Below are 21397 nucleotides of genomic sequence, written 5' to 3'. Positions count from 1 at the left end.
ATATTATTGGCATGCTCTTTCATTCTAGTTCTCAATTCTCTTTTTGTTCTACCTATATAATGTTTATGGCAAGGGCATCGGATACAATACATTTTTCCCTTTGAATAACAAGATATATGTGTATTGATGTTTACTTCTTCCTCTTCGATTTTAAAAGAAGTTATAGGTTTTTTCATCTTAGTTTTATCACACATAATGCATGCTTTACATGGGAAAAAACTTTAATCCTATTATCATTTTTCCCCCCATTATCTTTACCCACAACTGTTGGGGCGATTTTACTAGGCAAATTATTAGCTCTTCTATATATGAAACTGGGATTGGGGAGGATATGTTCTCCCATGGTTTTATCTCCATTAATAGCGGCCAATATTTTTTCGCTATCTTCCTTAATTTGCCGCTCTCCTGATTGTACTGCATAATAATGGGGATTTTAAAAGGGCACAGTTTTTTCTCATCCAAACCCCTGGTTTTCTGTATAGTTAGTAATTCGTCTCTGGGAATTTTTTCCACTTGTCCTTTTGTTATTTCCAAATCCGGAAGGCTATATCCCTTTTTTGAGTGAATTTCTCAATCATTTTATCTGACTCTTGCAAGAAGTCCTCATTTTTAGTACAATTGCGCTTAATTCGCACAAATTGTCCCTTAGGGATATTTTTTAACCAGATAGGAAGATGACAGATATTCCTACTGATATAGCTATTACTATCAGTCGGTTTACTGTAACTTTTTGTGGCCAATTTTCCGTTCTCCACATATACCGTAATATCAAGAAAATTGAGTGCATTGGTGACTGCAGTAAAATTTAGATTAAAATCAATTTTATTGATGTCTTTTAAAAAAAATTCTAAACTACAACTGCCCCCATGCCATATAAAAAATACATCATCTATGAACCATTTCCAAAGGACCAGACCCCCACCGGGCTCCTGGTGGGGGGAACAATTTCTCCCACCTGCCCACGTATAGACTAGTGAAAACCGGTGCGAATCTGGTCCCCATCGTGGTCCCCCATGTCTGTAAATAAAATCATTTCTTCATATTTAAAATAATTATGAGTGGTGATAAAATTAATAGATTTTTTTATAAAATCAATTTGTGTTTGTGAAATCCTATATGTATTTGTCTCTTTCTGTAAAAATAATTGTACTGCCTCTTCGTCTTTTTTATTATCTATAACTGTATATAATGACGTAATGTCTAATGTACCCATAATAAAATTAGATTTCCACTGGATAGTATTCAAAATATGTAAAAAATCTTTTGGGTCCCTGATATAGGCGGGTAATAGAGGTACATATTTTTGGAGTGTACAGTCCAAATATTCTGACAAATTGGACGTAAGGCAATTAATGCCAGAAATGATTGGACATCCTGGAGGATGTTTTACATCTTTATGTATCTTTGGAATTTGATAGAACATCGCTATAGAAAGGTTTTGGTTGTTGATGTATTTATATTGTTGTACAGATAGAATTCCCAGCCTTTTTCCTGCGTCCACCAGAGATTTCAATTTCCTTTTATATTGCTCTGTCAGATCAAATGATAGTTTTTTATATGTTTTTTCATCACTTAATAGTCTTAGAGATTCTGTATGATATGCCTCTGCGTCGAGTATAACAATACTCCCTCCTTTATCAGTGGGACATATTGTTATATTATTATCCTGTAATTTTTAGATGATTAACTGTTCTCCTTTTGTTAAATTATTTTGTCGTTTAACACTTTTTACTCTCCATATATCTCTAACAACTAAATTCTGGAAGCTGTTGAAAGCTTCTGAATATTCCTGTATTGAATTAAAGGATGATTTTAATTTTAAAACAGTGTGGATAACAGGAGAAGTAGGAGAGTCTCTATGATTGGAACTAGCAATAACCTCCATAGAGTGTTTTTTTTTTTTAAATATTTTTTTAAGGCAAAGTTTCACATGAATTAGGCTAGGTTGATGTAATTTGGACATTAAAAAGGCTGTGGTTGCATTGCAGCATTATAAACATGTTCAATTGGCTCAAAGGAGAACTCAGTGTTTTATACATATTTTGCAGGCAATTAATTACAGGCTTTTTAACTGTGATTCACCTAAATGTATTTACCGCAAATCTAATTTCTTGGTAAAATTTTGTGAAGCTGGCGAATTTGAATTTCAAAAGATACATTCTCCTCTAGTTTCTAGCTTTTACGCACATGTAAATATGCCAACCAATATGGCTACACAAGTGTTAGCCATAATTGTTTCATAAACATGCTAATCATTAGTGATGGGCGGACCACTGGAAGTTTGGGTTCTTATACCCGACCGAACCTTTATGTAATAGTTCGGTTTGGGTACCAGAAGAGTATCCAAAATTCAACCAGAACCTGAACCCGATTGAAAATATTGGATGCCCAAACTTTGAAAGGAAAAAAATCTCTTTCCTCTCCCTCTATGACGTGTGTCACATTGTCATAATGGGCATCGAGACGTCATAAAGAATCAGATCCTAACCAATGAAAAATATGCCAAAGGGCCTAGTCAGTGCCAAATATGCCTAGAGCCAGGGGAAGGCACCACTCCAGATTTAAGAAGAGACTGCACTGAATCAAAGAAGATACTCAAAGAAATGCTGCCCAACTGGACAATTGTGGGACTAGTGAGTATCTTTTTTTCTGAACTCTGATAATTAGGGCAAATGCAACATATTTTTGTAAAATGAGTGAATTTGACTTTCCTCAAACTGATTCTCTCATCTCTAGCCATTGGGTCACTATTGAGTGGCTGCTCATGTATTAGATCATTATGTTATTAGCATTATCAAAACTGCTCACAACAAAGGAAGCTGTAAGGCTAGAGAATTCTTCATTATTCCATTGCTCATATGGAATACATGTTACATAGAGGGCAAATAAAGCTATATTTATCGAGTCTCTGTCTTTATAATTGTTTTTACCTTGTCTGATGGCTTGGCATGCATAATGTAAAGCAACTAAGGATGAAGAGCAGGCAGTGTCAATTGATAAGGATGGTCCCGTCAGATTAAAGCAGTATGATACCCTGTTAGCTGCGATGCTCGTTGATGTTCCAGTGCCATTAAAATGATTAATGTTATCTGGAGAATTATTAAAGACACTTTCGGCATCTCTATTCATGAGACCTATAATGTATAAAATACAATAGCACATTATTCTCAGGTGACATCATCATCCTTTATTTTCTTATTATTCTCTACATAGTGGATTAATGATAGTGTAATGAGAACATTACTGCAACATTTATAAAAAATATCGCAGAAACGTAAAATGCAAAACATCATTATAAGTTATAACAAATATTAGAGAGTCCTTAGAGGCATGCACAAAAAAATCCAAAAATGCTGCATGAAAGAGCACACTGTGACTTTGTCTGCATCATTATAGTAAATGGTCCTATCGGTGCATACATCCAAATCCTGTTCGGACATAAGCCTCTATGGAGCCACTGACCATACTGGCTCACGCTATGTAATCCCAGCCTTAGATTGGAATAAGTATATGAGCACTCCCATCAAAGTTGTTATTCTCTTAATATATTGCAGTCATATTAAATAGTTGTCACGGGTGTGTTAGGTGTGACAGACAGTCGTTCTGGATCCAGCTGTAGAAGGTCATTGTGCTTGGCTCTGCAGTCACCTTCTTGACCCTTTCATCTCTGTAGTGTAGTGATATCCTTCTCTCTCTAGGACCTAGCAGTGACCTCCACCTTCTGCTGCTAATTGACACACTTTTGCTGGATGTTTAAATACCTTTAGTCTCTCCAGAGAGTCGCCGGTGATAGTTCTATTTTCCTCTGTGCAGGCTTGAAGTACTAGTAGTCAGCTAGTGTCTTCTTGGAGTTCCCTTGGAGGATAGTTGGTGTGAGCTCTCTGGTCTTCTCACGCTAAGTGTTTCCCTTGTCTGTCTACCTGTTTATCTTTAGTTGCAGTGGGGGCTGACTAGTGCTCACTCCGTCCACTCCCTACCTAAGGCCTATCACTAGGGGCAGTCAGGAATTAAGTTTCCTGCTCGGCGATAGGTGCGGAACAATAGGGGAGTCAGGGTGACTGTCAGATCTGCCTAGGTGTCTCCACTCCCCCTCTCCCTAGTGTTTGGGCTTCCTCCCCCTCTTCCCATCATTATGCACTTAGTCTTTGCCCCACATTGCGTGACAATAGCACTGTGTACTTACAATTGTTCATTTTACCCTTCTACCCAGTTAATTTTTCTCTTTTCCATTAGGTCTATGACATCACATGATTAAAAATGGACTAGCTGAATCCTTCTAAGCTCTAAGCCCCTCTGATCCTCACCATGACCCGTTTGTTCCTCGTAGCATCTTCTGATCATCGCCATGCCCACAATGAAATCCCATGGTTCTGTGCAAGTGCACGGAAGACCGCGAGGTAATGACATGCACCGTGACCTTACACAGGCATGCTCAGAACTGTCACAGAGCTGGGGTCCAGGCCTAACATGAGATTTCAGTGCCAGCAGTGATGATCAGAATATGCGGTAAGGACTGAACGGGTGTCAATGAGGAGCAGAGGAGCCGGAGAGGTGAATGGTAAGGTGAGTATAAGGATTTTTTTAGTTTTTGAACTTTTGTTGACCCTTTACAGTTCAAAAAATGGCTGATAGCGGCTGCCATTTTTCTCAATACGCGTGGTAGCAAATCACAAAAAAGTCCACATTTTGATGAATGGATTTTTGTAAAATTCAAGTAGAATTCAATTTCACTTAAATATATTAGTCTGTAGCTTGAAAGTAGATCAAAATATAGGGACTGTGATGCATCTCTCTAGACAAGTGAAGTCCAACTTTGGACCATTTATAGCACCATAGAAGGTTGTCTATGCAAATTACTTATCTTTTGAAAACTTTTTTTGCACTGTACATTTTAGGAAAATAATTATAACAATTTTCTTACCTATAAACACTCCAATGTTACTTCCATGTATAGTTTCAGAGGCATAGCCTGCATCTTCCAGAGCTCTGTATGTGCATTCAAGCAGTAACTTTTGTTGTGGGTCCATATTTTCGGTTTCCGATTTATTAAGTCCAAATACTTTGTTGTCAAACTCATCAATTCTTAATAAATAAAAAAGGTCATTTTTTTAACCTTTTTAGACTTATGTCTTCTTTGAAGTTTAGATATGTAATGTAATATGATATAAAAATATCAGTTATTTTATCGAAAAATGTCGCTCTCTATTTTTATATAGAGTAATTCTGTTTTAGTTCTTTAACTGGCTAATATTTAGTTAATTCCAAAAGAATGAGCTATTTCACTTAATATACAATAGTAATGGGGAGGGGTTATATGAGAGGTATTTTTGAAGTTAGTTTTTCTTCTTGCTGCATTGTGGGCATTTGCGCCAAATTTATCTAAAGTGTTTCATGCTACTTTATAAAGCTTGGCCCATCTTAAAGGGTTTATCCAGAACTGTTTTCTTTTACTACGGGTATAACTAACAGGCAGATAGTTGCTACCTGCCTATCTGTTCTACCCGGTGCTGGCACAGAGTGGTCATTGACCGCTCCTGTTTGCAATTCAGCTGCTCAAGTCAACAAAGTAGCAACTAATCTTCCGCTCTGCTTTGTGGATGGGGAATGACTGCCATTATCCTACTGATTGACAGCAAGCTCCCCAGAGTTATGCACAGGGGAGCCGGCTGTGAATCAGCATGACATCATCGGCAGCCACGCCACGTCAACAGAGCAGAGCGGAAGAGAAGTCGCTGCTCTGTCTACATGATCTCAGTGGAAGCTGCTGAATCAGGAGCTATCTGTGATGGGCACAACAGGCAACTAGATAGCAGCCAGCTGCCTGTTAGCTTTTTGGTCCATAGTAAAAAAAATAAAAGTCCTGGACAAACCCTTTAAGATATTACACTTCTATCTACAAATGTTACTTCACTTTTTATGCAATCGCCTACTGGAGTAAATTTACGACTTTTTGTGTAACATTTAAAAAAAAGTCACAAGTTATAAACATGCCTAAAGCAGGGAAAAGGCTGGAAATCTGCATCTTGTAAAAAGCTCAAAATTATAATAACAGACGATGATGTAAAATACTGACCAAATACTGAACATATAACCATGGCCTAAAAGGTAAAAATTACACGCAATATGCCAAAAATCAGTTGTAAAGCAAAGGATAAATTGTCCCCACTGTACTTACCCATTTACAAAAGCTGCTCGATTGGTATATGTTTTGCCTGGTTTGGTTTGTTCAGCATCATACCATTTTTTTAGGTCAAATCTTTCTTCTGGTATTTCTGTTGTGCAATTTATCCCATTTAAAATGACTTTCCAGAAATTTTCAAGACCTTCACCTGGTAAAATTAGCATTTTATATACATGAAAAATTGATATGAAACCAAAACAATCTGTACTTTAAAAAAAAAAATCTCTGGAACCATTACACTTACAGCTGTTATTCCACTATTGTTATTTGGTTTTTCTAATATAATACAAGAGAACTGTACCACTATAGTTTTGGCAGAAAATAAATCAATAGTTGTGCACTGAAGGAAAAAAGAAATGAAACTAAAAAGAAAAAAAAATAAATGATCAATATTATCTTCTTTTTTATTTTCCTTTTAATATATATAGTATATTTAATTTTTATTTTTAATATATATTAAATTCCTTTGAATAACAAAAGTTAACCAGATGTGGAATCCATTCATATCAGGCATTTATGGCTCATTCTGTATTTATGCAATACATTTCAGTGTGAATAACGTTTATGAGTTCCTCATTCAGACGTCTGTGTTGCACATACGTGTTGTATCCGTTTTTTTCATGGATACAACACATACCCATTATAATCTATGCGTGTCCATGCAGAACTCAAAGAGACGTTCATTTTTTTCTGGTATCATGGATGAAAAGGGCCAATACAAGTATATGAGTTTGTGAAAAACATGTACAGTACACAGATGGCTTCTGTCCGGGTGCTGTATGTATTTAACATTGCAAAGAATAGGAAAAGCTTTGTAATTTATTTATCCATCCATGAAAAACTCTGATGTGACACTACTGGTAAAAACAGACACACAGACTAAACACTGATGACACACTGATCCAAAGCACTGATGACACTGGCAGGCTTGGACTGGCCAACAAGTGAATCCTCCAGTGGGCCCCTGTGCAAGAGTGGGCCACCACCCTCTTATATGAGCAGTACGTGGCACTATTCACTGTGTGCAGAATTATTAGGCAAGTTGTATTTTAGAGGATTGTTTTTATTATTGATCAGCATCTATGTTCTCAATCAACCCAAAAGACTCATAAATATCCAGGCTTAATATTTTTGGAAGTTGGAGTGTTTTTTTTTTTAGAATTGGCTATCTTAGGAGGATATCTGTTTGTGCAGGTAACTATTACTGTGCCGAATTATTAGGCAACTTAATAAAAACCAAATATAATTCCATCTCACGTATTTATTTTCACCAGGTAAACCAACATCAGTGCACAAACTTTAGAGATAAACATTTCTGACATGCAAAAACAAAACCCAAAATATTAGTGATCAATATAGCCACCTTTCTTTATGATAATACTCAACAGCCTTCCATCCATAGATTCTGTCAGTTGCTTGATCTGTTTTCGATCAACATTGTGTGTAGCAGCCATCACAGCATCCCAGACACTGTTCCGAGAGGTGTACTGTTTTCCCTCCCTGTAGATCTCACATTTTATGATGGACCACAGGTTCTCTATGGGGTTCAGATTAGGTGAACAAGGGGGCCGTGTCATTATTTTTTCTTATTTTAGACCTCACTGGCCAGCCACGCTGTGGAGTAGTTGGATGCATGTGATGGAGCATTGTCCTGCATGAAAATCATGTTTTTCTTGAACGATACCGACTTCTTCCTGTACCACTGCTTGAAGAAGTTGTCTTCCAGAAACTGGCAGTAGGTCTGGGAGTTGAGCTTCACTCCATCCTCAACCCGAAAAGGTTCCACAAGTTCATCTTTGATGATACCAGCCCATACCAGTACCCCACCTCCACCTTGCTGGTGTCTGAGTCGGAGTGGAGCTCTCTGCCCTTTACTGATCCAGCCTCTGGCCCATTCATCTGGCCCATCAAGAGTCATTCTCATTTCATCAGTCCATAAAACCTTTGAAAAATCAGTCTTAAGATATTTCTTGACGTTTTATCTTGTGTTTCTTGTTCAAAGGTGGTCGTTTTTCAGCCTTCCTTACCTTGGCCATGTCCCTGAGTATCGCACACCTTGTGCTTTTTGATACTTCAGTAATGTTGCAGCTCTGAAATATGGCAAAACTGGTGGCGAATGGCATCTTGGCAGCTTCACGCTTGATTTTCCTCAATTTGTGGGCAGTTATTTTGCGCCTATTTTGGCCAACACACTTCTTGCGACCCTGTTGGCTATTTGCCATGAAATGCTTGATTGTTCGGTGATCACGCTTCAAAAGTTTGGAAATTTCAAGACTGCTGCATCCCTCTGCAAGACATCTCACAATTTTGGACTTTTCAGAGCCCGTCAAATCTCTCTTCTGACCCATTTTGCCAAAGGAAAGGAAGTTGCCTAATAATTAAGCACACCTTATATAGGGTGTTGATGTCATTAGTCAACACCCCTCCTCATTACAGAGATGCACATCACCAGATTTACTTAATTGGTTGTTAGCTCTCAAGCCTATGCAGCTTGGAGTAGAACAACATGTATAAAAAGTATCATGTGATCAAAATACTCATTTGCCTAATAATTCGGCACACAGTGTATACTTGAATCACTATGTATAGACAATGGCAGCATCTTATTAATTTAAGATTTTTGCCATGCATCCCTCCTACTCTGGAACTCTACCCCAACATATCAGACTGTCACCTACCATGGAAATCTTCAAAAGGAACCTGAAGACCCACCTCTTCCAACAAGCCTACAACCTGCAATAACGACCGCTCTAACATACCGCTGCACGACCAGCTCTATCCTCACCTACTGTATCCTCACCCATCCCTTATAGATTGTGAGCCCTCATGGGAAGAGTCCTCTCTCCTCTTGTACCAGTCGGTGATTTATTTTGTCCAAGATTACTATACTTGTTTTCTATTATGTATACGCCTTTTCATATGTGAAGCGCAGTGGAATAAATGGCACTATAATAAATAATAAAAATCTAACAATCTACCCAGTTCAATGTTATACAAATTTGTGATTGAGGATAATGTCACATTTGCATGTAGCTAAAATTGGACCCTGGAGTTGGTTACTGGTGGGCCCTTGGCACAGGACCCGGTTACCATTTTTCACGTGCGTGCGTAAACACAGATGAATATGTGCCACCCTGGCCGGGCCGCTGCAGTCACAGTACTGATGCATGGTGGTCCGAGAGCTGGTATGGTCCGACCGGGGGCGCGTGCCAGTCTTTATCAATTGTGGGCATTAATAATAAAATAATAAAAAAGGTTTGTGACGCCCGGTGGGATGTTCAGCCGGGTATGGCCGGGCACTGATGAGGGACCCTGGGAGTTAGGTGGTGATGAGCAGTGCCAGATGATTAACCTTTCCCAACCAGGGCTGGCTCCCAGGGGAGTTGGAGCAGTAATGGCACAGCCGGAAAATAATTAGCTTTAGACAGGGTGATAACCAGTTTGTACCTTTTAGTTGAATTCTGCAAACAGTCCCAGAAGTTTCTGTACAATTCACATACAGAGTTTTGGTCAGACCTGCATGGGGAGGGTTCAGATTTAGTGTTGAGCGAGCATGCTCGACACTGCTCGGTACTCGCCCGGGCATCACGCTACTTGGGATGTTCGGCGAGCACCGAGCATTTCCGGGTTACCCAGGCGGTAGCTCGGGTCTCCGCCCTGCATGTTTGGCACTCTTTACAGAGTCAATGAACATGCAGGAATTGCCAGCCAGTCACTGTAATGCCGCAGCCATGTTGTTTGTGGGCATTACAGTGATTGGGATTAGACAGTGTAGGGACAGCGCTGCTGAACTAGGGAGGGATTTATCCTGTAAAATAGTTAGTGTAGGGTCTGTAAAGGCTGCCAGATCAAACAAACAGTCCTTCTCAGGACTAATATCCATCCCAGATATCAGGCAGACAGGCAGGCTGTATAGGAGACGCAGTGGGGTTATACCAGCAAACGCTGTGTGCTCCTGTTTCTGAAATTGCTGGACTTAGCTCCAGGTCTCGGGGGCCAGGAAAAATCCTTTTTTTTTCATCTAAATCCTCTTTTTTTTTCCACCTTCACACTGTACAAATACCCGTCTCATTAACCTATTGGTGCCCCCCCCCCCCCAAAAAAGTGTCTCTCTGATTTTTCAGACACAAAGCTGACTCGCCCCCTGGGCCGTGGGGCACTCGGATCCGGGCAGTAGGGGAATGATGGGGGTAGTAGTGGCAACCCGGTTCCGTGGCTCAGGGTGGTCAGGCCAGTGGTAGTCCGTTATGTGCTGATGTTTATGTCCGACTACGGCACCCGTGGATTGCGGTTATTAGGAACCGCCGCTGCATGCAGACCGCTGGGGCTGATGAGGTGTGCAGCTAGGGTAGTGTGACTCCCCACGGGAAGAGTGCGGCCCCAGGGCAGTATAATGGATGTTGGGAGTGATGGTAGTGAGAGTCCCAGTGCTGGTAGTGCTGGAGGAGCAAGGAGCACACAGACAACAGGTTGCAGTCCAGGGTCTTTACTAGAACAGGTAAACTGACCCACAAACAGTCCCGGCTAGGAGGGGACCTGGATGTCTGAGAGCAACGGGGAAATTGGCCCTGGTCAGGGTGAGGGTGTAGGCCTACCGTGCTTTCTGCGCTCCTTCCGGCTATCTCCTCGTTATAGGGTAACAGCCCACGTTTCCGAGCTTTCAGTGTATTCTCGCCTGTATGGCCTGCGACGTGGGTTCCTTTCTGCTCCCAGCCTTGTATGGCTTTACTGGTCCCTTCGGTTGTGGCAGGGCCTCCAGGCTTCTTAGGCCAAGGAATATACAGTCCCTTGCGGACTGGTTCTCTGCTGGGGGATGTGGAATCCTTCCAGCCTCAGACACCAAAGTCTGGTAAAATTAAGTCTTTTCTCTGCCAAGACAGGCTCTCTTCGCCTCTTGTCTCTGGCTTGTGGCTCTCCTCCTGCCACACTTCCTCTTAGGTTACAATGCAACTTTCTGTCTCTGCTCTGCTGAGACATGTCTCAGTCCTGAGACAGGTCATCTGGTTCTGCTCTAACCCTGCCCCCAGTACCAGCTTTTATAGGGGCAGCCAGCTCCCCCTACTGGCCTGAGACAGAAGGCATTGCATGCTAATGTTCCCCTGACTAGAGAACCTCCCCCTTGCTCTCAGACACAGCTTTAATTACAGTTGTGGCATCCAGGCCAGGGTGACACAAATATATCTGTTGAAAAGAGTCTGGTATAGGCCACAGAAACAGAAGTGTGGTTTTGCAGTTCCATGGGTGAAATCTCTGTATTATCCAGTTTTGTGCCTTTTGTATCTAAAAAAAACCAGTTTGAGTGTGTCGCTCACTGTTCAGCCGCAAATATATATATATATATTTTAAAAAGTCTGGTATACACCAGTAAATTATAACTGTGGTTTTGCTGTTCCATGGTAAAAAATCTCTATTATCCTGCTTTTGGCATTTTTTGCTGTAAAAAATAAATAGTGTCTCCTGATTGTTCAGACACAAATATATCTGTTGAAAATAGTCTGGTATACATCAGTAAATTATAACTGTGGTTTTGCTGTTCCACGGTAAAAAATCTCTATTATCCTGCTTTTGGCATTTTTTGCTGTAAAAAATAAATAGTGTCTCCTGATTGTTCAGACACAAATATATCTGTTGAAAATAGTCTGATATACAGCAGTAAATTATAACTGTGGTTTTGCTGTTCCACGGTAAAAAATCTCTATTATCCTGCTTTTGGAATTTTTTGCCGTAAAAAATAAATAATAGTGTCTCATGATTGTTCAGACACAAATATATCTGTTGAAAATAGTCTGGTATACAGCAGTAAATTTTAACTGTGGTTTTGCTGTTCCACTGTAAAACATCTCTATTATCCTGCTTTTGGCATTTTTTGCCATAAAAAATAAATAATAGTGTCTCCTGATTGTTCAGACACAAATATATCTGTTGAAAATAGTCTGGTGTAGGCCCGAGAAATACAAGTGTGGTTTTGCAGTTCCACGGTTCAAACCTCTGTATTATCCACTTTTGGGCCATTTGTATCTAAAAAAAACAGTTTGAGTGTGTTGCTCACTGTTCAGCCGCAAATATATATATATTTTAAAAAGTCTGGTATACATACACCAGTAAATTATAACTGTGGTTTTGCTGTTCCACAGTAAAAAATCTCTATTATTCAGCTTTTGGTATTTTTTCCGTAAAGAAAATCAGTAATATTTTCTCCCTGATTGTTCAGATTGTTTAAAAGAGTTGTGTGTAGGCCAGAGAAATAGAACTGTGGTTTTCCTCTTCCACGGTTCTAACTACTTTTTATTACCCTTTTTCCATTGATAGTGCGAGTGTAAGCTATTTTACTTCCTTTACAATGGGCAAGGCGCATGGCAAGGGACGTGGAATTGGACATTCTGGTGATGGTGTGTGCAGAAGACGGGGCCGTGGCCAAGGTGAAAATGTGCCACAACCAACAGCCACATCTTCTCGCTCCTACTTCTTGACCGAATTAGTAGGGAAGCACAGAACAACACCAGTATTGCAAACTGATCAGTGAGAACAGGTTATTAATTGGATAGCAGATAATACTACCAGTTACCTGGGCACCACCACCTCCGGTATGTCTTCCACACGGTCGACTCTTAGTAGCCGTGAGTCTCGACCGCATACTCCTCCTCACCCTGATACTCCTTCCTCCCACCATGCCGAGTGTCGTTAGACAGCAACTGATCCCACACTTGGACACTCTGAAGAGCTGTTCACTGGTCCATTTCCAGATTTGTGCCTCTCGCCTGCTCCGCTTGAAGTGGTGGAAGAGGAGATCCCATGTAGCGATGCACAAATATTTGAACAGCCACGGCCACAGGAAGTCGACGCTGGTAATTTGTCACAAGAGGTGGATGATGACGAGGCACAATTGCCAGGAAGTGAGGAAGAGGATCGTGGTGCGCAAGTGAAGGAGGAGGAGGTGGTGGATGATCTAGTAACTGACCCAACGTGGCAGGAGGACATGCAGAGTGAGGCCAGCAGCACACAGGGGGAGGGAGGCAGAGTACCCCAACAGGCAGGAAGAAGCAGTGTGGTGGCCGCAGAGAGAAGGCGGGCAACCATTCCCCATAACACCAACACGAGGGACGTTGCCAGTACAAGCGGTAGGTCTTCCAGAGTCTGGAATTTTTTTAAAGACTCTGCTGATAACCCCAAAAAGGCCATTTGTACCATCTGCCATGCCAGCATCAGCAGGGGTGACAAAACTACCAGCCTGACCACCACCAGCATGATCAGGCACATGGCAGCAAAGCACCCGACTTTGTGGGGCGAACCCCAGGGTCCACGACCAGTGTCAGCGGGTGTCACCACTGCTTCTTCTGCTGTTGTGCATGCAATAGAACCCCCTGTTGTGTGTGCAAGGCAATCCCCTGTCCATACTGCATGCAAAGATGCCCCCTCCTCTCAGTCTTCACTTGTTATGGCAGTTTCTCAAGAAACAGCATCAACGTCCACGTCCACGTCCCACCGCAGCATTCAATTGTCCATATCCCAGACCTTTGAATGAAAGCGAAAATTCGCAGCTAACGCCCCACAGGCCACAGTCCTAAATTCGCACATTTCACGACTGCTTGCATTGGAAATGCTGCCTTTTAGGCTGGTGGAGACGGAATCCTTCCGCAACCTTATGGCGGTGGCCGTCCCTCGGTACTCGGTCCCCAGCCGACACTATTTTGCCCGGTGTACCATTCCCGCACTACACAAGCACCTGTCCCAAAACATCTGCCGTGCCCTTAACAACGCAGTTACTGGGAGAGTCCACCTGACAACGGACACGTGGACAAGTGCTTGTGGCCAGGGACGGTACATCTCCCTGACGGCACACTGGGTAAACATAGTGGAAGCCGGGACCCAGTCGGACCTTGGGACGGAACACATCCTCCCCACACCGAGGACTGCGGGCCCTATGTCTGTCAGAGTTGCCCCCACAGTGTACAGCTCCTGCGCATCATCCTCCTCCTCCTCATGTTCAGCCTCCATCTCAGATATCAACACATCAGTTACAAGCTGGAAGCACTGCAGTACTGCCTCAGCCAAGCGGCAACAGGCTGTGCTGAAACTCATAAGCTTAGGTGAGAAACCTCACACTGCTTGTGAGTTGTGGACAGCTGTGAAAGAGCAGGCAGAACTGTGGCTGAGACTGCTGAACCTACATCCAGGCATGGTCGTCTGTGACAATGGCCGTAACCTGGTGGCGGCTCTGAGGCGAGACGAGATCACACACGTACCATGCCTGGCTCATGTCCTTAACCTCGTGGTTCAGCGGATTCTTAAATCGTACCCCGAGTTGCCAGATCTGCTCGTCAAAGTACGCCGCCTGTCAGCTCATTTTCGCAAGTCGGCTATAGCATCCGCCGCCCTTGCTGTGTCGCAGCAGCGTTTGCAGCTTCCGTCACACCGACTGGTGTGAGATGTCCCCACACGTTGGAACTCTACCCTCCACATGTTGCAAAGGATTTGTGAGCAGAAGAGAGCAGTTGTGGAGTAGCAGCTGAAACAAGGCCGTCGATATTCAGGTCAGACTCCACACATAAGACCTCAGGAGTGGATCTGGATGCCTGACATCTGTACCATCTCGACAAACCTTGAGGAGTCCACCCAGATGGTGAGTGACGATGATGCCATCATTAGAGTCAGAATTCCACTTGTCTGTCTTTTGCAACGCGCTCTGCAGAGAATTAAAGAGGAGGCATTGCAGCCAGAGTATGATGAGATGGATCAAGAAGCCGTAGCGGTCGATCACACACAGCCCAGCCTCATCTCATCCCAACGTGCATTGGGGGACAATGAGGGAGAGGAGGAGGAGGAGGAGGAGGGAGAAGAGGAGCTTGTGTCATGCGCTCTGGACGGTAGTACCTGTACAACTGTCATACCGTCGGTTCAGCGTGGGTGGCCTGAGGACAGGGGGGAGGAGGAGGAGGAGGAGAGCATGGTCAGTCGTCATCTTGGTGAGGACACAGAAGTCTTGCCCGTTACCAGTCTGGCACGCATGGCTGACTTTATGTTACGCTGCCTTAACCGTGACCCTCGCGTTGTCAAAATATTGGGTGACAGTCATTACTGGTTGGTGACACTTTTAGACCCCCTCTACAAGGAGAACTTTCACTCTCTTATTCCTGAAGTGGAGAGGTCTAAAAAATGTGGCAGTACCAGAAGGCCCTTGCTGCAGAACTGTTAAAAAAATTCCCATCTGAACACGCTAGCGGCAGAGGTCACAGTTCATTGACCAACCAAGGCGTACAAGCGAGAGAGAGGCAACTCCAATCCAGCAGAGGCAGGGGAATACTGTCAACGTTCTGAGACAGTTTTCTGAGACCAGCCCAGCTTACAGGCCCTGAGGCGTGGGGTACTTTCACAAGGAGTGGAAAGTTTCAAAAGATGGTGAGGGAGTACTTTGCCGACCATACCAGCGTCCTCCTTGATTCCTCTGTGCCTATTAATTATTGGGTATCCAAGCTGGACACTTGGAATGAACTCGCTCTGTACGCCTTGGAGGTCCTGGCCTGCCCTGCCGCTAGCGTGTTATCGGAGCGTGTTTTTAGTGCCCCTAGGGGAATTATAACTGATGAGCGCACTCGCCTGTCAACAGACAATGCTGACAAGCTGACCCGTATCAAAATGAACAAGGGCTGGATTGGGCCAGACTTCTCATCACCACCAAATGACAGCAGAGTAACAAACTCACATCCACTGTGTTTTTTTGGGAGGTGTATTCACATGCACCGCTTCACATCCACACATGGGTATACGCTTCCTCATTTCGGCTGTTTTATGTTCTTCTCCTTATCCTCAGCCTCCATCACCACTATACAACCAGGGTGACCGTGGTCCGTGTTGCCATTATTGAAAGTTCCTCTGTCCTTATTTTTGTCAGCTTTTGCTTGGAAGGCATATGCAAAGACTGTGGGAGACCCACTCCCAAATAATGAGAATAATATTTTTAAGATGCTGTACTGTATGGCTCTTGTAAGGGGCATTGCAAGTTTCTCCATCCTAATTTTTGGCAGCTTTTGCTTGGAAGGCATAAGCAAATACCATGGGAGACCCACTCCCCAGTTATGGGAATAATGTTTGTAATATGCTGTACTGCATGGCTCTTGAAAGGGGCATTGCAAGTTCCTCCGTCCTAATTTTTGGCAGCTTTTGCTTGGAAGGCATAAGCAAATACTATGGGAGACCCACTCCCCAATAATGGGAATAATGTTTGTAATATGCTGTACTGTATGGCTCTTGTAAGGGGCATTAAAAGCGTCTTGTTAAGCTACTGGGACCTCCACGTCTCTTCTGAGGGGCATTAAAAGCATCTTGTTATACCACTCTGACCTCCACGTCTCTTCTGAGGGGCATTAAAAGCATCTTGTTAAGCTACTGCGACCTCCACGTCTCTTCTGAGGGGCATTAAAACCATCTTGTTATACCACTCTGACCTCCACGTCTCTTCTGAGGGGCATTAAAAGCATCTTGTTATACCACTCTGACCTCCACGTCTCTTCTGAGGGGCATTAAAACGGTCTTGTTAAGCTACTGGGACCTCCAAGACTCTTCGAACGGGCATTGCATTTCCTCCTAATTTTTGGCAGCTTTTGCTTGGAAGGCATAAGCAAATACTATGGGAGACCCACTCCCCAATAATGGGAATACTGTTTGTAATATGCTGTACTGCATGGCTCTTGTAAGGGTATTGCAAGTTCCTACGTCCTAATTTTTGGCAGCTTTTGCTTGGAAGGCATAAGCAAAGACTGTGGGAGACCCACTCCCAATAATGGGAATAATATTTTTAAGATGCTGTACTGTATGGCTCTTGTAAGGGGCATTGCAAGTTCGTCCGTCCTAATTTTTGGCAGCTTTTGCTTTGAAGGCATAAGCAAAGACCATGGGAGACCCACTTCCCAATAATGGGAATAATGTTTGTAATATGCTGTACTGCATGGCTCTTGTAAGGGTATTGCAAGTTCCTACGTCCTAATTTTTGGCACCTTTTGCTTGGAAGGCATAAGCAAAGACTATGGGGGACCAACTTCCCAATAATGGGAATAATGTTTGTAATATATTGTACTGTATGGCTCTTGTAAGGGGCAATAAAACCGTCTTGCTAAGCTTCTGCGACCTCCACGTCTCTTCTGAGGGGCATTAAAAGCGTCTTGTTAAGCTACTGGGACCTCCACGTCTCTTCAAAGGGGCATTAAAAGCGTGTTGTTATACCACTCTGACCTCCACGTCTCTTCCAAGGGGCATTAAAACCGTCTTGCTATACCACTCTGACCTCCACGTCTCTTCCAAGGGGCATTAAAACCGTCTTGCTATACCACTCTGACCTCCACGTCTCTTCTGAGGGGCATTAAAACCGTCTTGTTAAGCTACTATGACCTCCACCACTTTTCCAAGGGGCATTAAAAGTGTCTTGTTATGCTACTGCGACCTCCATGTCTCTTCCAAGGGGCATTAAAAGCATCTTTTTAAGCTACTGTGACCTCCACCACTTTTTCAAGGGGCATTAAAACCATCTTGTTAAGCTACTGTGACCTCCACGTCTCTTCCGAGAGGCATTGAAATGTTGTTTTTAATTACCTCTAACCTCCACGACTCTTCCAACGGGCATTGCATTTCCTCCTAATTTTAGTCAGCTATTGCTTTTCAATGCAAAGGCGAAAACTAATGGAGACCCACTCTCCAATAATGGGTAGAAGGTTTTTAGTACGCTGTAATCCACGTCTGTTTCAAGGGGCATTGCAGTTCCTCATAATTTTTGGAAAGCCTTCCATTCACTGCTTAGGCCAACAGTGTACAGAAGACCCAGTTGCTATAAATGGAAAAAACGGTTTAGTTAAGGCCCTCTGACCTCCATGTCACTTCCAAGGGGCATTGGAGTGCCTCGAAATGTTTGGAAGGCATTGCACTCTCTGTATGCCTTATAACTGTGTAGCAGAACCGCTCCTTTTGTTACAGAAACATATCCTACAAGACATGTGTGGTTGACTGGCCTGATATTGATGTGAATGGTCCCTGTTCCTCCTGCTCTTTCTCCTTTGCCACCACCTCATCCATCATTTATCACCTGAAGCTTTGTTTTAACAGGAGTCATAGAACTGGGATAGTAGCAGGAAAACATCCAGCAATCCTCGTAGGAGATAGGATATGCGCCAAAACACTGACCACCTAAGGCCTAGCCGCTACTACATACATGTGCTTGCATTCCAAGAAAACAAAAGAGATGCTAACTTCTATCATCATCATGCTCCTCACCTTGGCACTCTCAACTCCCCTGATGGAGAAGCCAGGGCCCACCGGAGGAGTCTGGTTCTCTGGTGGGCTCGTGCAATGCTGCCCTAAAGCAGGCCAGTCTAAGAAAAGTGTGTGGGTCGGTAACAGGAGAAATCGGGGCGGCTGGGGCCCATTTATGGACACCCGGCTGCTCCCAGGCGGCTGGGGACCGTGTGTGGACCCCCGGCCGTGGGGTGGCTGGGGACCGAGTGTGGACACCCGGCCGCCCCCTGGCGGCTGGGGACCGAGCGTGGACACCCGGCCGCCGGACGGCTGGGGACTGAGTATGAATAAAAGGGCTGCCAGCACAGCCATGACATGGTGGCCGGCATCTGCCTCCATATCCCTAAAAGGCCCAATTTAAAGTGCAAGCAAGCTAGCAGTATGGTATTGCAGCCTGGGGGTGGGTGGGTGTCAGGTTGCACACTTACGCTTGCATTCCAACAAAACAAAGCAGATGCTAACTTCTATCATCATCATCATGCTTCTCACCTTGGCACTCTCAACTGCCCTGTTGGAGAAGCCAGGGCCCACCGGAGGAGTATGGTTCTCTGGTGGGCTCGTCCAATGCTGCCCTAAAGTAGGCTGGGCTAAGAAAAGTCTGTGGGGATGTTCCGCGGAGAAATCGGGGCGGCTGGGGACCGTTTATGGACACCCGGCTGCCCCCAGGCGGCTAGGGACCGAGTATGGACACCCGGCTGCCCCCTGGTGGCTGGGGATCGAGCATGGACACCCGGCCACCGGGCGGCTGCGGACTGAGTATGGATACCTCGCTGCCGAAGCAGCCATGAGGTAGTGGCCAGCTTCGGCCTCCTCAAAACTAAAAGGCCCCATTTCAAGTGCAAGCTAGCAGTATGGTATTGCAGCCTGCGGGTGGGTGGGTGGTTGGCTGCATATTTGCGCTTGCATTGCAAGGAATAGGGGAGGTACAATTGAACACTGCCCTGGGACAAGGACTTGCACGGGGATAGTTGCAAGTCTGCATCTTCTGATGCGGCAAGGATCACTTCTGATGGGCACACTTTTAGGCAGTGACCTGGGAGTCAGAGATGCTTCCAGGGGTCTTCCCCATGCTGTCCCCATGTCTTTTCAGCACTGTATGCATGTGTCACACAGCACATGGCCAGATAAGGTTGTAAAAGGTTAAAATGACATTTCCCGGTGAATGCATTTGTCACAGTTGAAAGCAATACAAAAGTGCAAAAACGCATATTTATTTTACCTTATACACAAGTCTTTACCCTGGAAAAAAAATTCCTTAACAAATTTCACAGGAAAAAGTTTCACTTTCGTTTTTGAACGTTTTATTATGAGCCAATAAGTGGCTTAATACCTCTGACCACGTTGTTGACAACAGTGACCTGGGGGTCAGAAATGCTTCCTGGGGCGATCCCCATGCTGTCCCCATGTCATTTGAGCACTGTCACTATTGTTTTGGGCACTTGTTAGGCTTTTAAAAGACTGCCGGGGGTGCCGCTGCAAAAATGCTCGGGTCTCCCATAGACTAACATTGGGCTCGTTGCTCGGGTCGAGCACCCGAGTATCACGGCGAGCTTTGCCCGAGCTTCTAGCACCCGAGCATTTTAGTGCTCGCTCAACACTATTCAGATTCTCTGCTGTGAGGTTGTGTAGCCTTCCTGCTGTTAATTATACCTCTGGTAGACGATTCATTGGATCCCCAGGGGTTCAAGGTAAACAGGTACTGGATCTGTGATTAGAGATGAGCGGTGTTCGACTAGAACTGTTCGCCAATCTCAAATTCGAGCTGTTTTGGGCGGTGTTCGAGTTGTTCGACGAACCCGAACGATTTGCAAAAAATTCGGCTGTTCGAGGTTATGTTCGATAACTGTTCGTGCACCAAAAGCGTGTCCTGCATGTCTGGCGCTATTTAGAGCACCAATCATGCAGGGATTGTCTGCCACTCACTGTAATGCCACAGCCATGGTGGTTGTGGCATTACAGTGATTGCCCAAATCGATGGGAACAGTGCCAACAGTGAAACATGAAAAGCCGGCAATTCAGCAGCGGCATACACCTGTACCCGACAATTTAGAACCGAAAGAATAGAGCTTCACACATAGATTAGATAGATATAAACATGTCAGCCACATATATACGAAGTACAGTGAAAGTGCTGCTTACTGTACTTGTCATTTAGCGTAAAGGATTTATCAAAAAAAATAATAGTGTTTTCATGCACCGTCTCTTTAAAAAAGCCGGCTGGCAATTCAGCATCTGTACCCGACAATTTAGAATAGAAAGAATAGAGAATCACACATAGATTAGATAGATAGAAACATGTCAGTCACATATATATGAAGTACAGTGACAGTGCTGCTTACTGTACTTGTCATTTAGCGTAAAGGATTTATCAAAAAAAATAATAGTGTTTTCATGCACCGTCTCTTTAAAAAAGCCGGCCGGCAATTCAGCAGCGGTACCCGACAATTTATAACAGACAGAATAGAGCTTCACACATAGATTAGATAGATAGAAACATGTCAGTCACATATATATAAAGTACAGTGATAGTGTTGGTTACTGTACTTGTCATTTAGTATTAAAATAAAGGATTTATTATTAAAAAAATTGGCGTGGGGTTCCCCTTAATTTTAGGCTCTAGCGGAGGTTAAGCAGACGGCTGGGGCAGATGTTTGAAGCCTGGGAAGGGGGTAATACCCACGGAGCTTCCCAGGCTACTAATATCAGCCCCCAGCTGAATACATAGCCTTTACTAGCTATTAAAATGGGGGACCCCCCAAAAAAAATGACGTGGGGTCCCCCCTAATTTAATAGCTAGCAAAGGCTAGGCAGACAGCTGGGGGCTGATATTAATAGCCCAGGAAGGGAGCCATGAATATTGGCCCCCTCCCAGGCTAGAAACACCAGCCGTCAGCCGCCCCAGAAATGGCGCATTCATAGGATGCGCCAATTCTGGCA

At 43.8% G+C, this 21397-nt stretch overlaps 1 protein-coding gene across 2 annotated transcripts in view; it reads right to left on the bottom strand.

Annotated features, from left to right (window-relative positions):
* LOC141265026 (mycolipanoate synthase-like) overlaps nucleotides 1-21397 on the bottom strand; it is a 43368-nt gene that overhangs the window by 14550 nt on the left and 7421 nt on the right. Inside the window, exons 3-5 of one of the 2 annotated variants that reach the window (XM_073677565.1) lie at nucleotides 6176-6329; nucleotides 4922-5082; nucleotides 2931-3134 (exon numbers count right to left, since the gene is read on the bottom strand). In XM_073677565.1, coding sequence (XP_073533666.1) covers nucleotides 2931-3134; nucleotides 4922-5082; nucleotides 6176-6329 — 519 coding nt within the window. Of the gene's footprint in view, nucleotides 1-2930; nucleotides 3135-4921; nucleotides 5133-6175; nucleotides 6330-21397 lie in introns of those variants that run through there. The other variant, XM_073677566.1, reaches the window with a different exon arrangement.

Source organism: Phyllobates terribilis, unplaced genomic scaffold (genome assembly GCF_046119375.1).
Source record: "Phyllobates terribilis strain yellow unplaced genomic scaffold, ASM4611937v1 Scaffold_4__5_contigs__length_816908805, whole genome shotgun sequence".
Taxonomy (NCBI): Eukaryota; Metazoa; Chordata; class Amphibia; order Anura; family Dendrobatidae; genus Phyllobates; species Phyllobates terribilis.
Note: the sequence above shows the minus strand (reverse complement) of the source record. Positions and strands in the feature narration are given on the sequence as shown.